Below are 18,358 nucleotides of genomic sequence, written 5' to 3' on the forward strand. Positions count from 1 at the left end.
GCCCTTTTATAGGCTTTACAAGCATAATACAATTAAGGTAAGTTCATTACCCTAAACCTAATTCCATATACATGGTAAATATCAAAAGCTAATCTTTCTATTAATTGTGATTGTAGGAAAATCAGCCCATTGATTCTTTGTGATCTTTTCCTTCCAACACTCCCCCTCAAGTTAAGTGATGGGATCACCAATACTTAACTTGTCCAATACACCTCGAAAAGAGTTCGAATTTACTGCCTTTGTCAAGATGTCTGCCAATTGATCCTCTGACTTGACATAAGGCAATTCCACTATCTTTGCATCAATTGTATCCTTTATGAAGTGTCGGTCTACCTCCACATGTTTAGTTCGGTCATGTTGAACTGGATTTTCCGAGATACTAATGGCAGCCTTGTTATCACACAACAGTCGACATGGTTGCGTGGATTTGAGTTCGAGCTCTGTCATCAATCTTCTGAGCCATAGTACTTCTGTCAATCCACTCTTGATTCCTCGGAATTCTGCCTCGGCACTTGATAATGCCACTACCTTTTGCTTTTTACTTCTCCACGTCACCAAGTTACCCCCTACAAAGGTGAAGTATCCTGCTGTCGACTTTCTGTCATTCGGATTTCCTGCCCAATCTGCATCAGTATAACCATGTATTTCCAAATGCCCATGCTTCTTGAACAGCACTCCATGGCCCGGGGTGCCCTTCAAGTATCGTATTATTCTCAACACTGCTTCCCAATGTTCTTCTTGTGGAGCATGCATGAACTGGCTAACTACTCCAACTGCATACGCAAGGTCTGGTCTGGTGTGGGATAAATATATAAGTTTCCCAACCAACCGCTGATACCTCCCTCGATCAGCGAGTTTAGCTCCTTCACAGATCTGTAGTCCATGATTCTGGACTATTGGAGTGTCCACTGGTTTGCAATCGATCATTCCGGTTTCTGCCAAGATATCAAGCACATATTTCCTCTGGTTGATAAAGATCCCTTGCTTTGATCTAAGTACTTCTATCCCCAAAAAATACTTTAGGTGACCAAGATCTTTCATCTCAAATTCCTTGGACAAGTTCTTCCTTAGCTGCTTTATTTCTTCTTCGTCATCACCAGTGATAATCATATCATCAACATAAATAATAAGACATGTAATCTTACCATTCTTCTTCTTAAGGAACAATGTGTGATCTGAGTTGCTTTGGCAGTACTCATATTTCTTCATTACTTCAGTGAACCTCCCGAAGCACGCTCTCGGAGACTGTTTGAGACCATACAATGTCTTCTTGAGCTTGCAAACGTCCCCGTTTTGAAAGTCTCCCGTAAATCCAGGTGGGGGAACCATATAAACTGGTTTGGTTAATTCTCCATGCAGAAATGCATTCGTCACATCGAACTGGTGTAACGGCCAGTCCCGGTTAGCCGCTATCGAAAACAACACCCTCACTGTATTGATCTTCGCAACTGGTGAGAAAGTCTCTGCATAGTCGACACCATAGGTTTGTGTGTACCCTTTTGCTACGAGTCTTGCCTTATATCGGTCAATGGATCCGTCGGGTCTTCTTTTGATTGTAAATACTCATCTACATCCTACTGTAGTAACCCCTTTTGGTAACTTGCTAACTTCCCAAGTCTTGTTCTTTAACAAAGCATCCATCTCTACAAACATGGCATCTCTCCAATGTTTAACTTTCCATGCTTCCTCGGCTATATAGGGGATCTCCTCTTCCTCATAGAGTGCTGCTTCAAATGCTCTAGCCATCTTGGCCAGGTTCCCTTTCACAAAATTAGCCACAGCATACTGGCTTCTTCTGCCCGTTCTTTCGGGTGAGAATCTCTTTGGTGGAATTCCACGATTGCTTCGTGGTGGGAGGATGTATCGACCTGTACTCTCATCGAGAGTAGTGCTTTCATCAACAGTTTCTGTAACAACATGATCAGTAGTGCTATTCTCTTGAGGTGGATCAGAAATTACCTCGGATGCCTCGGATATCGGTTGAGGCAAGATATTGGAACGCGGTTGAGAGGACTCTGTAGTGATCGAGACCTGCTCGGCGGCAGTGCTAACTGGTTCTGTTGGATCCTCGTTGGAGTAATTTGACTCGGGCACAAACCAACTTAGGTAGTCTACTGTGTTGTATGACTCACTCTCCCCCTGACTACTAAGGTGGTTTTGGTAATAAAACTCGGTTTCCAAGAAGTTGCAATTCATTGTGGTGACCACTCGTTTTGTAGTGGGGTCATAGCATCTATATCCCTTTTGGTTAACCCCGTAGCCCACAAAAACGCATTTAGTAGCACATGGTGACAATTTTGTTCTCTCATGTTTGGGAATATGGACATAAACGGTACACCCAAAAACTTTTGGTTGAAGGCTAAGGTGTGGAGGTATTTTGGTGAGTTTGGAGAGAATGTCAAGAGGGGTTTTTTTGTTTAGGATTTTCGTGGGAAGTCGATTTATGAGGAAGATAGAAGTGGCAATTGTTTCGGGCCAGAAGTGTGTGGGGACTTTGGATTCAAACATCAAGGCTCGGGTTATCTCGAGAATGGTTCTGTTTTTCCTTTCTACTACCCCATTTTGTTCTGGAGTATAGGGGCATGAGGTTTGGTGGATAAGGCCTTTTTCAGTGAAGAAATCTGTCATTTTTTGGTTCACAAATTCTCTCCCATTATCAGATCGAAGAGTTTTTATCGTGGTTTGGAATTGGGTTTGGATAAGGTTAAAAACCAGAATGAATTTATCGACTACGTCAAACTTGTGTTTTAGGAAATATATCCATGTCATCCTAGTGCAATCATCTACAAAAATCACAAAATATCGCAAACCATTCCCCCAACAATAGGTGCAGGACCCCACACATCAGCATGAACAAGGGAAAAAACAGAATTCATACGAGTATTTGAAGGTTTAAACGATTGTCTGTGGCTCTTGGCCAAAACACAAGTCTCACAATTAAAATCTTTTGGAATAGAGAGTTTAGGGAAAAGTAAACTAAAATAACCAGGGGAAGGGTGTCCCAGTCGTTGGTGCCAAAGCCAAATCTCTCTTTTCGTGGACCCGTGGGCCAGCATCGCACTGCCTTGTTGAGCTATCTGATCCACGTAGTAGAGTCCTTGGCTCTCAGTGCCACGCCCAAGTATCTTCCTCGTCCGAATATCCTGCAAAATACAGAATTCGGGGTGCATCAGCAATGTACAGTTCAATTCTTTAGTTACATGGCTAATGGACATCAATCTCTGAGACAAAGTAGGAACATAGAGACAATTTGATAATCTCAAAGTCGGGGATATTTCAATTGTGCCTGCCCCAGCTACGGTAATCAATTCACCACTAGCAGTCTGTATGTATGTTTTAGTGATATTACTGAAACTAACAAAATCACTCTTATTTGGTGTCATGGTGTCGGTTGCTCCACAATCAAATATCCATCCCTTTTTATCATCCCCATTATCCCGTTTTACTGTAAATGCAGCGGAAATATGGTCCAAAGGCTCAAATCGATTTTTCAATGGGATAGGACTAATTTGCACAGTTTTTGAACAATCAGGGGGTTTTTCACAATAATCTTTAATCTGGGGGCAATGATGTAACATATCATATTTCTGGGGTCCATTTTGCAATTTAAAATATGTTTGAGGGCTTGCATGCAAGACATGGGGTACTGGGCGTAATTTAGAACAGTCTAGGGGAGGTTTATGTGAATTGTGGTGTTTTTGGGGTATAAGCATGAAATATGGGTTAGGGTTCTCAACCCCTAACCCGTTACCTCCGAAAGCTGCGCCGTCTTCCCCTTGCCTGCTCCTTGATTTGCCGGCGAAATTGCCGGCGCCGATTACTCCTCCACCGCTCCCGCCTCCGCTGGGAGCTTCTGGTTCATCCCTTTGTTTCCCCCGTCCGACTATGTCGCGATTTCCAGCCGGTTTAACCATTTCTTCACCGGCGGATATTCCGACCACCATTCTTGCTTTAGCCGTTTGTCTCTCTTCCCACCACTCGGGATATCCGTGCAATTGGAAGCACGTTTCACGCGTGTGTTTTTGCATTCCACAGTGGGAACACCACAATCTTGATTTGTCCACCGGTTTGTTCCCCGGGCGGTGAACGGTGGTGGTTTGCCTCGGGGGTCCATTTCGGTGACCACCTTGTCGATGTCCTTGAGTCGCCAGTCCATGTCCGATCCCCTGCGCATCTCCTCCTCCGTGACCGTGGGTGACCTGGTTTGGGGATTCCGGTGGCCCTAGCCGTCGTCGGGCCGCCTCCTTTTTAACCCACCCATAGGCAGTTTCTAGAGGAGGGGGCGATACTTCTTTGAGGATGTCTCGCCGGACTCCCTCGTGTTCATCGTTTAGTCCCGCGAGAAATCTGAGTAACCTCTTGGTGTTGGTGTAGACTCTGAACTGGTTCACGCCTTTCTCACAGCAATCGACCGGTTGCTTTTGGCACCGATCAATATTGATCCACATTCCGTGGATTTTGCGGTAATATGTCTCTAAATCCATATTCCCCTGTTTGATTGTATTTGCCTTATCTTCCAGGTCGTAAACAAGGTAGAGGTCGGCCTCACTCTCGTAAGTGGTGGCTAGGCTGTCCCAAATCGCCTTGGCCGATTGGTGATGAGCGAAGTCAGCAATAATATCGTTCTCGATGTTATCCACAATCCAGGAGAAAACGATCAAGTCCGTCTCCTCCCAATCGTCGTACTCCTTGCTCCCTGGCAATGGTGGAGTTGGCTTTCCGGTTATATGGGAGTAGCCTCCCCTGCTCCCAATCGCGACTTTCATCAGCCGCGACCATAAAGGGTAATTTCCCCCATTGAGTTTGAACGCTACTGTCACGTTCTTACTCGCTCGTATCTTGTTGCTTGATGACTCTGTCTCTGTTGCTGGTTTTGTGTTGTCGTCTGACATGTTTTTGGTATGATTTGAATTGGTTGCTCACTGATTTTGTTGATTTGGCCGGGATTGGTATGAGCAATGATGAAGTAACAATCTGAGCCCTAGTTCTAACACTGCTCTGAAGCCATGATAAAATAGGTTTAAGACAAGGTTTTGGGGAAGAATTTCATTCGATCTTATTTTATAAGGAGCAGCTATACACGCCCTTTTATAGGCTTTACAAGCATAATACAATTAAGGTAAGTTTCATTACCCTAAACCTAATTCCATATACATGGTAAATATCAAAAGCTAATCTTTCTATTAATTGTGATTGTAGGAAAATCAGCCCATTGATTCTTTGTGATCTTTTCCTTCCAACAGCTTCCACCTAGAATCTGTTGAGTCATCTGTTATGGGTTCGGGCTTAGGCAAAAGAATTTGGTGAATGTCTAATAATGCGCGTAAAACAACATGGATGTAATTGGAAACCATAAAACCAGACTCATAAAATCAACCCGACAACCCGAGATTTTTTGTGGTGTGCAAGGATTCCCAGAAAAATGGCTACTTGTTCCTCAACTGTCATGAATCTTCCATCCCTCATCCCCATAACTCCTTCAAGAGTCTACACAGCTTACTAAATATGTTTCTACTCATTCGCAGATTAACAAAGCAATCAGCATCACTAACATCTACAAGTCGACTCAAATGTTTAACTTGGGCAGGTATTTTATCAACGAGAGAGTAAGATCTTGTGAAACAGCGACACTGATGACGACCAAACTAGAGCTTTTTTAAATATATGTGGATGATTATTATTGTTTGAATACGAAGAAGAGATAGTATATCTTCAAGCTCAAGGATTATTTAAGCGGTTGTGCAAACCTTTCGCATCATCAAACTGAAGAACCTTTGCGTGATTCACATAGAAGAGACCCACAACGAAGGAACCAGAAACATAACAAATTCAAGCCAAGTAAACAAATTATCTCATTATTAAAAACCATTCTAGAGTCAAATCTACATTCATTCGACACATGCCAAACACATTCAAACTAAGTAAACATAAAAAATTCAAGCCAAGTTCATATTAGGAAGAAAACAACATCCGCCTCTAATTCACAGTATAAACAAATCAAAATTGCAACATGAGGAGCGACATATACAAGATTTTTTTGTCTAATTAAACACAAGTAGATTTCAAGTAAAACAAAATACTAATCCAATTTACTACGAATTTCGTAGAGCTTTTTGTCTAATTAAACACAACACATGTAGATTTCAAGAAACAAAAACGTATACCAATCCAATTTACCACCACTTTCTGTAGCTACGAACTGGAATCGAAGATGAAAACGTTGTGATAGTATCACTAGCCACGTACGCCGGCCAAGCAATTATAAATAGGTTTGTGATTTGTCTTGTTTAGGATATATGTTTTCATATGTTTTCTGATATATGTTTAGGATATTTTCTTGTTCCTTAAGTTAGAGTATTTAACATATTTAGGTGTCACTGTTATTCCTTTCATTGAACGAATGAATGAATATATATGAATTTACGTCTCTTTCAGTTTTATTTTAATTCTTTGTTTAAGCTTGAGTTGTCGACGGGATTCCGCCTCCCGGGACTTCTTGTTTATCGTCTCCGGCATCGTGATAAGGGAAATACCCTTATCCCTTTCACTCCCTCATATTTTCTGAGTTCTATGTCCAAGATCATAGTAAAAACTATATGAAGTTTGATAGCCATTAAAATAAATCCAAACACATGGAGAAACTATAGATGTGATAGATTGGGGATAAAGTCCAAAGATGTGATATAGAGGTTCACTAAGTGCACTTATTTTTAACATTTTAAAAAACCAGAAACATACTGCTAAAACAAGTCTGCTAAGCATGTCAGAAGATTTTCTTCAGCATCAGCAGGATTTTTGTTATTGGAATAATATTCTATTAACTGCCTACAAAACAACAAGCAGAATTTAGCCAGTAGAATAAGTTGTGAATACCCAAAATAGAAATCTCACTCCTGACGATGTTATAAAATTGATTACTTAAAGAGTACTAATTCCTTCGAATACAAAATAATTAAACTACAACTGTCTTCTAGATAAGTAAAACTATTTGTTATCAACTACAAATATAGTCTAACAAAGCATGAAGCATCAATCTAAATTTCTGCATGTAAAATAAGATGGTTTGTTATTCGTCATCTAGCTCTTCACCTCAAACATGTTACATTGAGTCCTTGACAGTATTCACCAACAAACATATGTACATTGTCTAAAACATGAAACAATACACTCTAACCAGAATTGGGCCAAACTAGGCCTATCAAATTGGGTACCCGCGGATAATCGATCAGAAAATTTCGGGTACCCGATCCTGAATTTCCCAAAAACTGATACCCGATACCCGATCCGAAACTGATATCAGATATCAAAATACCCGACTCGGGTATCCAGTCCCGAAAAATCGAGTACCCTGTCCCGATTTTGGATTTTTCTATTTTTTTAGAAAATTAACTACAAACTTTTAGAAATACAAACTTGAAGTAGTTCGAATTTAAGAGAAAAAATGACACTAAACAACATGTATAAAAAAATGACACTAAACACAAAATGAGCATTTCATCCTCAAACAAAAGTAACTGAACAATATTAATCCATAAAGATAATTACCTTTCATGTGAATTTGAAATTAAACCATTGCCAAAACATATCATGTATCAGCTCACATTAAATAAAATTAATAAGTTCTATAGATAAATATTAACACTAGAAAAGTCCATCGAAAATTCGAAATATATCCTAGATTTTAGATTTTTATTATGTTGTCAAGTATTAACACATACATACACAATAAAGTCTCCAAGTATTAATCGCAGTGAACATGGTTTTATAATAGGCAATGTATTAACATATAGTACATAATTTATTACATTTAAAAAAAATAAAAAAATCGGAAAATTCGGGATCGGATATCGGGTAACCTGATACCCGACAATCCAAAAATCTCACTATCTGATCCCGATCCGAAACCCGAAAAATTGGGTATCGGGTATCCAATTACCCGACTTTTTCGGGTTTGGATATTGGGTACCCAATACCCAATATCCATTTTGACAGTCCTAGGCCAAACAGTAAACAATTAAAACCTTCAATTAAAATTTAGAGTGAACTGCACCAAATGGCCCTAACTTTTCGTTGTGTAACAGCAGAGGCCCCTAACTTTTAAAAATCCCACCAGAGGGATCTAACAAAATATGTAATCACAAATCGTGTATTTTCGGACAATAATACCCTCAGGGCTTGGAAGGGAAAAATCAGCCTTTTGTATGGCCGCCACTATTGCATGCAATGTTGATGGGACCTGCGAAAAGTAATTGATGTGACTGCAAAGCATGGTTCTTGTCCCCTATTATTTTCAAACCCTCGGACCTGCATTGTAATTTCCAATTTTTAGCCATTTCGCCAAAACAATTAGGCGGTAGTTTCTCTTTCATTTTTCCCTCCAATCCACTTTAACTGCATCATTTTCTTCTGCATAACCGTATCTCATCACAATTTTCTACTAATTCTCGGAAAACGCCGCTGCCTTTCACGCCATTTTCATCAATGCCTCCAAAACGGAGATGAAGTTTCGGTGGAGCGTCCTCCTCCCGTAGTTCTTCAAGGCGCAAAAAGAAGTCGCCAACGCCATCATCTTCGTCACCATCACCTCCGGCATCACCTAGATACGGTAGAAGGGCTCGAGGCCCGGAGCTAATCGACGTAGACCCAGAAACATGGAGCATTCGCGATCCTCTGCTGGATTTCTTTGTTCCGGAAGAAGAATATAGTAAGTTCAAATTTAAAATTCCAAGCAAGCGATTTTGACTGTGATTTAGGGCTCCGAAAATTGGTTGTTTTGTGAAATTATTTTGAGGTCGTCGCGTTTGGGAAATTAAGACTTTATATGTGATGTTTTCTAATTAGGATTTTGTTGGTTTAAATTTGGAAGTTTTCTAATTCTATACAAACCCTAACAGGGGACCAGGTCGGGATGTTTTCCATCGCTTTTCATCACGGAGGGTTCATCTTCGAAATCAATGGACAGAAGAAGTATGTTGGGGGGCAATTGACATTCTTCGACTATTGCTGGATTCGCCAATTCGAGCTCCTAGATCTTTCCGCAATGGTGTTGCGATTGGGGTACAATAGGAAAACCATCTGTGAGTTCTATTACGTTCATCCAATGTACAATATTGGTTGTATGGGCGTGGAAATATGAGGTCCTTTGCTGCCCATTACGGACGATCCACATCTGGCCCCTTTTCTCGAAGTCGCGGCTACTAGCACAAAGCTTGTTCACATTTATCTCGTGGAGCTGACAGAGGCGGTCGCCTTGCTCAAGAAGCGAAAGGAATAAGCGGAGGAGCTTCTAAAATTTGTGAACGCTTGTAAAAAAACCACGGTGGTCATTGAAGAGCTTGACGAACCGGAACCAATTGTGCCGAAGAGTAAGAGTAAACCGAAAAGGAAGAAACATCAGCACGAGGAGTAGAGGAAACCATCGGCACCATTATTGATGCTTGAGTGGTACCCCATGGATGTCGAGTTTGAAGAGTATTTGACCAAAAGTTTAGAAGACAAACGTCGCGAATGGAAGAGGGAAGAGAAGGCAGCAAGTAAGAATTTGATAGATGCATTTGCATCATGTAGTGCAGACCAAGCAGAAACTGTTGTGATGGAGGTTGAAGATAATGATGCAGTCGATGGAGTTATTGGACAAGGAGATGTCCATGAATGCGAAGATGGAGATGAGATTGAGGTAGAAGATAGAGATGAAGGTAGCAATGGTGAACACGTTAAACAACCTGAGGTTGAGGTTGAAGCAGTTATAGACCATGCAGAGGTTAGTACACTACTGTGGAATATGTTTGTGATTTATTGTTTATGTTTAGTATTCATATGTGATTAATCTTTGGTCAGATTCTCCTGCATGAAGATGAAGCAATTGTAGACCCTGATAGCGTGGCAGAGGTTAGCGCACACCTTTTGTAATATAGTTGTGATTTATGCTTGTATGTATGGTGTTCATTTGTGATTTTATGTTAAATCAGATAGGGCAATCTATTCATAGTGAAGATGTTCAGCATGTTGACGATAGTGTGTACAACCCGACCCTGAATTTTTCAGCTGAACCGCAATGTCAACTGAAGGTGGAAGTTCTCATTATAGAGGAGATTCCGGATGAATTGCTAATGTCCGCACTTGAACGTGATGTGGAACAAGCTGGACATGAAGTGCATGATGAGCCTGAAGTGCATGGTGGACCGGAAGTGCAAGCTGGACCCGAGGTACAAGGTATTCCGGAAGTACATGATGGTCCGGGAGTAGAACCTCAAGAGGAGGTATACATTCCATCGTTTGAGTACGTTCCGGACGGCTGCCATCTACATATCGAGGGACCGCCGACTGATGTGAAGATGATGAGATGAACCATTTTATTTCGTTGGCACACATGTGCCGAGATGAGCAGCTTTTCACCTCATATTACGAATCCATTTTCCAACAACAACCGGGTCAAGGCGAAGCCCAGCCAGGTGAACGCGAAGACCAACCGGGTCAAGGCGAAGTCCAGCCAGGTGAACGCGAAGACCAGCCGGGTCAAGGCGAAGACCAGCCGGGGTCAGGGATAAACGGCGGAGGAAGTATTCTCCTTATGTAGACAAGAGGAACATGACAGACAACCCACTTTTCGAGGAAGAAGCTGTGGACGAGCTACAAGATGTTGATGACCTCGAGGATTTGGAGGGTTTGAAGAAGAGCGGCATAAAGTTTACCCGGTTCAAGCTCGAGATTAATGAGCTTCCGTTGTGGAAGCTAAGTGATGTTTTTAAGCATAGGGATTTCTTCTATGACGTGATGAGACAGTACGCAATAATGACCAGAAGGCGGGTGCACGTGAAAAGAAATGACGGCGACAAGCTTCGAGCCATTTGTAAAGGGCAAGGGTGTGAGTGGTATGTATACTTGAGGAAACACGAAATACACAACGGTCATGATTACGTTGTGATGAATATGCAACGCGATCATGCGCACACATGCTCTCAGGTGTTGGATTCGAAGTGGCTGACGGCAAAGTGGCTTGGTGAGCGTTATATGGAGAAGATCAAAGCCAACCCTCACATTCCACTTGCAGCTATACGGTAGTGTTTCGATGAAGATTTTGGCCTGAAGATAGGTAGGATGAAGGCATATCGGGCCAGAGAGCACGCACTGGATGGAATATTCGGCTCTGCGGCAACCCAATACAGAAACTTGCTCTACTACAAAGCTGAATTGGAGCAGACGCACCCTGATTCCAGCATTCATATACATTATGAGAATACGAGGGATTATGGCGCTGTGGGCCCGAGATTCGTGAGGTTCTACTGCTGCCTTGGACCATTGAAAAAGGGATGGATGCAATTATGTCGGCCAATTATCTTCTTCGACGCTTGTTTCTTGCGAGGGATGTACAGAGGACAACTCATGACAGCAATGGGGATTGATCCCAACAATGGCTGGTGGTCGATTGCTTGGGTTGTGACTGAAGCCGAGAGTTATGTCCAGTGGAAGTGGTTCGTAGAGTACTTGTCTGATGACCTAAACTTGCATGCAAATGGGCCATGATATGTGTTTATGTCTGACCAACAAAAGGTATGGTCGTTATGATTTCAATATTACATAATGTACGTGGTATGTGATTTTATTTTATCTGTGATTTGATCAATACATGATGTACTTGAACTGTGATTTTGTGGTAATGTTTTGTTGTGTTGCATCAGTGGCTTGCAAAATTGATTGCTGAGGAATTCCCACAAAGCGAGCATCGCTTTTGTGTGCAGCACATTTACAACGATTTCAAGAAGAGATTTGTTGGAGAAAATTTCAAAGAACGGTTGTGGGAGATTGCCTCGAGTACCACCCTCGAACATTATGTAGACAAGATGAATGCTTTGCAGACCGAGTATCCCCAAGCACATCAGTGGCTTTCTGGAGTTGCTCCCAAAGAAAAGTGGGTCAAGGCATTTTTCTCTCCACACACTTGTTATGATGTGCTCCGGAACAACATTTGTGAGACATTTAATTCGAAGATTGCATTGGCTCGAGAGAAAGCAATTATCAACATGTTGGAGGAGATTCGAACAAGTCAAATGGAAAGAATTCAGATCAGAGGCCATTGGATCAAAAGCTACACTCACGCAGTCCCTCCTGTTATCAAGGAGCTTGTTGACAAGTGGTACGCGAGGGCGTCATCGTGGAGGGCTACATGGAACGGACAGTCTTCGTACCAAGTAACTAGGCCGTCTGGCCAATATGTAGTCAACATGCGTGATTTCACATGCTCCTGCAGATTGTGGCAGCTAACCGGAATCCCATGCACGCATGCTATCGCAACAATCAACAAGAATGGCGATGACGTGACGCGATTCGTCTCCCGATATTATTTGAAGTCCACAATGATCATGTTATACGAGAATGTCCTTTACCCCATCAATGGGGTGGACAATTGGCCCAAGTCTTCTTCTGCTGATGCGTTGGAACCGGCGCCCCCGCGGACAAAGCGGCAGCGTGGTAGGCCAAAGAAACGAAGACGTGAGGAGCCCCAGATTCGTCTTCATGCGGACGAAGGTGAGTCATTGCGTCGCACCTTCGTGATGAAATGTCGGCGGTGCGGTCAAGAAGGTCATAATAGGAGGACATGCAGCAATGATCCTCAGACAGATGCCCGTTCTCAGGTTGGGGAGACTTCGCAGCACATCGGGTCGTGTGAACGTGGTGAGAGTACTTTGCCAGAATCGTCAAATAATTGCCGAGAGGTAATATGCAATAAACATATATTCTCTAATTGTACACAGTGCTTTCTCGTATATACTTACTATGCTGTTAAGTGTTGCAGCCTAATGTTTAGAATCCGGGACCAAGCACTCGGACCAGGACTCAGCCTCAGAGATGCGGCCGCCGTGGTGATCAAGATTGGCGGGCCTTACTTAATCTTAAAACTTTGTGTTTGTTTGGGATGGGTGAAAAATTTACAGTGGCAGTGTTGATATGATGTGTATGGTAACTACGAGTTTGTATATTTTGGTGGCAGTGATGATATGATATGTATGTTATATATGTTACAGACTAGTTTGTAACAAATTACTCTACTATTTTGGTGGAAATGATATCATGACATATTTTGGTGGTATTTGATAGAGTACTTCGTCGGTTTGTATCCATTTTTTACATTGTATGTGATTTCAATCATAGTTGGGTAACTTCATTCGTGATTTCAGGCATAGAGAAAACAATCATCATCACGCATTTGAAATAGTTCGGTTTGTATTCATTGCTGTACATGGTTCGTGATTTCAGTCATAGTTAGGTAACTTCATTCGTGATTTCGATTTCAGGCATAGATTATAACAAAACGTGGTCAATCAATATCAGGCATTTGTTAGAGTACTTCGTGATTCATTTGTGTACATGGTTTGTGATTTCGGTCATATTTGAGTAACCTCAGTCGTGATTTCTCAGGCATAGATTAAAACAAAGCTTTGCAAAGCGTAATCAATCCACATCAGAAGATAACGACGGAGTGAACACGACATAGATGTGTTATAACAGTAGAAAAATTACAATACATAAGAACAAGATTGTGATTTTTAACCGTCGGAGAGTTTTTGGCGTTTTACCAATTGTTAGCGCCAAATCGTCACACTCTTCAGTTTTCATGCCCAGTTGTAACTTCAAGGCTTCAACCTCCACAGTTTTCATGCGCAATTTCTCCTGCAAAACACCTTTAGGTACTGATTTGGCTCGAAGTTCAGATTCGAATTGGTCTCGCTCAAGTTTCGCTCTCTCAAAGTAACTGTCTTGACTTGGGGATAGACTCGCATCAACCAATCGGAAAAACTTGCAATCTTCCTGCATAATACTTCCTCATTAATCTTTATGCCAAGAAAATTAATGGAAAAAGGACCAAAATACATGGTTTTAACCTTCCATATTGGGCAGCAGTAGTAACGTCTACCCGGGTTAGCAGCCGTCCTAGATGTCACAAGCTCAGCCTCAAGATCGTGATTACATTTCACAATTTCGGGACGAGGACAATTCCAATTGAAGCTTGAGCCGAAAGATTGAGAAGAAGAAGACATTGCAACACGACCTGAATTCAATTTGACAGTACAAAATTCAAATCAGCAATGCAAGAATTCAACACGGCCTGAATTTAATTTCGCCGAAAAGATAGCACATAGCACAAAAACTAAAATTTCCGCCCAACTTATAAACTAAAATTTCCGCCCAACTGTAAACTAAAATTTCCGCCCAACTGTAAACTTCAACCAAGAATAGCAAAATTTTCCACATGCCCCGACTGTAACCCTACAACCATTAAATTCGACCAAGAATTGCAAATTAGTTTTTCAGATGCTACCCTTCAACAAAAAAATCAACCACCAATTTGCAAAATAAAATTCCAGCTGAAATCGCCTAAACCCTTGTGGATACCATAAATTCAGCAAAATCCGGATGAAAACCACTAATTTTCAGATGCCGAACAAAATATAATCGCCTATTATGTTAGAGAGGGAAATATGAAAGATGAAAATGAAACAGATAGGGAGGGAAAGAAGAAAGAAAATAGGAGAATGGAATTATGAAGACTATACTGTTTGACAAGACAGCCCCTGCATATGCAGACTATGTGCAGGCATAGGGAGCAGGTGTAGTACGTAAAATGTCTAAACTACCCTTCAGCCCATTTGGGCATTTTCGTCCGAAAAATGGTAAAATATACACGATTTGTGATTACATATTTTGTTAGCTCCCTCTGGTGGGATTTTTAAAAGTTAGGGGCCTCTGCTGTTACACAGTGAAAAGTTAGGGTTATTTGGTGCAGTTCAAAGTTAACCACAAAAATATTTCAACCAGAACTATTTGTTCGCGACAAGACAATTATCAGGTCAATTAATGGTTTCGAAAATCACATTTTTCATTACCATGAACTGTTAACTCATTCGTCTAATGAAAATAATCTACATTTCCAAATATACACTCTTCTATCCCAATAAGTAATCCACTCCATTCAAAAATCACATTCAATAGATAAGGGGACTATAGTTGTAACGCCCCGTTTTTCTAAACCTAATTTGTGAACCCTAATTTACTGGTTTTTAATGCTATAATTTTCGCGAAGCCGTGAATTAATTGTCGGCAAATTAATTGTTGTTGGATTAGAAGTTGTGAAATAAAATATTAAGCGTATATAAATAATTCCTTTCCGTGAGATATATTTATTGGACTCAATTCCGTGTTGGATCCGATAAATCAATAAATAATATAAAGGTTCAGTCCGTGATAAATAAATTATGGGCTGCACAATTTAAAATAAAATACAATGGGCTGTGATTTAAACTAAACTAACTAAAATAAAATATCTTTAATTCAAATATTAATTAAAGATCCTACAGATATCTTCCTCCTCCGTGAAAAGATACTCCTCCTCCGTAATCTGCAAATAAATACCAGATAAATGCAAATTAATTCAAAAATAAGAAAAAAAGAGGAAAATTCGAATTCATTCCCTCAACACGTTGAAACCGTTCCTCTCTCTCCCACAAATCTCTCCCATATCCCCAACCCCCTCTCCACTACATTAAATCATATATCAGTTATTCTTTTCTCCACCTATCGTACCTGCAAGCAAGAAAGCAAGAACCATTCTTCAACTTCTATTCAAGGTAATCAATTTCATCAATTCGTTTTGTGGACTTCTCAATGTTGTTCGAAATCAACATCTGTAATCTCTGTTGACAGAAACCACATCCGGAGGAACCTCTTTGTTCACCCAACACTATTATCATCCCAATTCAACTTCAGGCAGAAGGTAAAAATTCCTTTTAAATTTGAACTCTATACACATCAAACACACGCTTACTTTCTGCATTCACCCATGACTGCCATCTTAAACTCTCGCAAATTATACTAACAAACTCACATCAACAATTGAACACCCTCATTGTGTAATTGAAAATTAAGAACGAAAAGAAACGTTTTTGATCGAGAATTTACCTTTCGGAGTTAATCGGGGCTGCGTGGGATCTGTTCGGAGTAAGTAGGGACTGCCCCGATTGAATGACGGCGACGGTGGTTGGCGGCACGGGCGAACGGCGCTGCGTCTCCTGCTGCGGCTTGACCCCCCGCGACGGCGGCCTCCGGCGAGGAGCACACAGCAGCTACGACGCGCGGCGACAGCAGCTCCCCGACGACGGCAGCGACTGTGCAGACGGATCTGGAATTCGCGAACGGCGACAACAGTGGCGTCGCATCTCCCGGCAGCGTCTGACGGCGACGGCGACAGCGCAGCAGCGGCGGCGTCGCGATTTTCCGACAGCAGCAGCCCCCCCGTAATTCCGACGGGAGTCGGAGGAAGTGTCGAGCTTCAGCAAGTTTTCGTCGAGGAAGAAGAAGAGGTAGAGAGAGAGATGGTGTTAGACGTGGGATGGGGGGGGGGTTCTTTCCCCTTTGGGCTTTTTGGTTTTAAAAAAAATTGGAGTTGGGCCTTAGTTTAAAAATAGAGTTGGGCCATTTTAACTTGGTTAAGGGAAAAAAATAAGGATGGGAGTATTTTAGTTGGGCCAATAATTAAATAAATCTTTGAATTGATAATTAAATTAAATGTGGGGAATTATTTAATTAATTCCGGAATACTTCAACGAATGAATAATTATGTCCTCAGCCCGAAATAAATATAGTACAAGGGAAAATGGTTGCGATAATTTAATTACACACTTTTATTATTTTGGGGATTTTATTTCGATATCATTAAGAAAATACGAGGAGCCAACGGTGGAAATTAGGGGGCATAAGCGGCCGCCGAATAATCGAGACAAAACGAGATAAATAACTTCGCTTAGGATGCATGCATTTTTTTTAATTTGAAAGTGTGTTGATTTATCTATTATATAAATTGTTAAAGGTGAATCATCGCAAGAGAATCATGATCGCAAGGGAAAGAACGTAATTTCAAATTAAGCACTCGAGGTGGCTTTCTTTTAAATAAGGACAACGTCCTAAATATTTTTCGATGGAAATGAAACTGTATTTATCATGCCGTGATTTTTGTTTTAACGTGCCTATCTGATATGGCTATGCGCCATTGTTATATAAATCGAATTCGGGTCCTCGTAGGGCCGCAAACCCTACTTGGACTAGTGTACACCTATGGTAGATCGTGTGCTAGCGTACGGGCTGGCCGGTCTAGTGGCTTGGTTTGTGGCCACATTCCAAGTCATGTATTGGCAGATAAGGCTAACGTCTATGGGAAAATAACTGATCAATCGACTTTTACTCTGGGAAAATGATTTTAGTGCCTCGGGTCTTTCTAAAGCTAAACCCCGACGGTTACTTAAGTATGACATGATAAATTGACAACTTTTATTGAAAATGTTTTCGGCATGAGCCAATTGAGTATTCTTATAGTACTCAGCCCTGCATGTGTTTTCCCTATGTGCAGGTTGAGCGGCGACGAGGATGTGGTGGTGTTGAGCAAATGAATTTAATATATTATTGATGTCTTTGAACCTTGAGTGTCGTTGTGTCTTCACACATGACGTCATTCTTTCTCTTGGTTGTTTCCGCTGTGACGTGTCGTTTAATTATGATTTATTTGGGCCGACAACTTTAATTGTTAGGGAAATGGATATTCTGAATTTCTTGTCGGATAATAATTAAACTCTTGTTATTTATTTGGATATGAATTGTTGTCCAACTTGTGTTGAAACGCTAATTATTTTTGTCTTTCTATTAATTCTTTTAATCACGATCGCCCGTATTTATTAACCCTAAGGGGCGGTCGTGACAATAGTGGTATTTATGTAAAATTAAGGGGCAAAACTTGAAGGAAAAGACAATTGAGGGGTAGAAGAAAAACTAACTCGCGCTTAAGCAGAGCAATAGCAAAAAACAGCCTTATCTTTAACAGACTAGCAGCGCAAGATGACGAGCCTCTCCCTCTCAATTTCGACCTTGATTTTCCCGGCAATCGAACCTCGCCATACCTCTATCTTCATCTACATTCCACGGTGTTCGTATCGCGCACCCATGCCTTACTCACCGCGCCGCCTTGTCGCGGAGCCGCGCCGCTTCTCCATCTTATTCTTCGGTGGTGATGGTGGCGAAGAAAGAGGAGAAGCTGAAGGAGATAAGGGAGAAGTCTACCGAACAGATTAATGAAGAGATTGTCGACCTTAAAGGGGAGCTTTTCATGCTCCGCCTCCAGTGATCGGCAAGGAATGAGTTCAAGTCTAGCGAGTTTCGCCGAATGCGGAAAAGGGTAAAAAAAAACCTTAAGTAGTTTTGAGTTTCAGCTTGTTTTTTTGTTTTTTGCCTTTCGAATTGTTGTCGATTTTGATTGGGGTTTTTATGGTCAATTTTTTGAGGTTTGTGAAAGGAGCATGAATTTAGGGTTAGTATG

At 41.3% G+C, this 18,358-nt stretch overlaps 2 protein-coding genes and 1 long non-coding RNA gene across 3 annotated transcripts; 2 read left to right on the forward strand and 1 right to left on the reverse strand.

Moving 5' to 3' along the window:
• Nucleotides 1-6,740: 6,740 nt before the first annotated feature.
• Nucleotides 6,741-8,660, reverse strand: LOC121789056. Its single transcript, XM_042187589.1, has 2 exons — nt 8,416-8,660; nt 6,741-6,825 (listed from the first exon to the last, which is right to left on the reverse strand). The coding sequence occupies exons 1-2, from the start codon at nt 8,658-8,660 to the stop codon at nt 6,741-6,743; spliced, it is 330 nt and encodes a 109-aa protein (XP_042043523.1).
• Nucleotides 8,661-11,580: 2,920 nt separating this feature from the next.
• On the forward strand, nt 11,581-12,805 carry LOC121789057. The gene is made up of 3 exons (XM_042187590.1): nt 11,581-11,589; nt 11,679-12,713; nt 12,794-12,805. Exons 1-3 carry the CDS (start codon nt 11,581-11,583, stop codon nt 12,803-12,805), a joined length of 1,056 nt encoding a protein of 351 aa, XP_042043524.1.
• A 2,683-nt stretch (nt 12,806-15,488) lies between these two features.
• Nucleotides 15,489-17,574, forward strand: LOC121789055. The gene is made up of 3 exons (XR_006047965.1): nt 15,489-15,623; nt 15,700-15,769; nt 17,399-17,574. It is a non-coding gene; the product is annotated as an uncharacterized LOC121789055 (long non-coding RNA).
• Nucleotides 17,575-18,358: the final 784 nt, after the last annotated feature.

Source organism: Salvia splendens, unplaced genomic scaffold, assembly GCF_004379255.2.
Source record: "Salvia splendens isolate huo1 unplaced genomic scaffold, SspV2 ctg123, whole genome shotgun sequence".
Classification (NCBI taxonomy): Eukaryota; Viridiplantae; Streptophyta; class Magnoliopsida; order Lamiales; family Lamiaceae; genus Salvia; species Salvia splendens.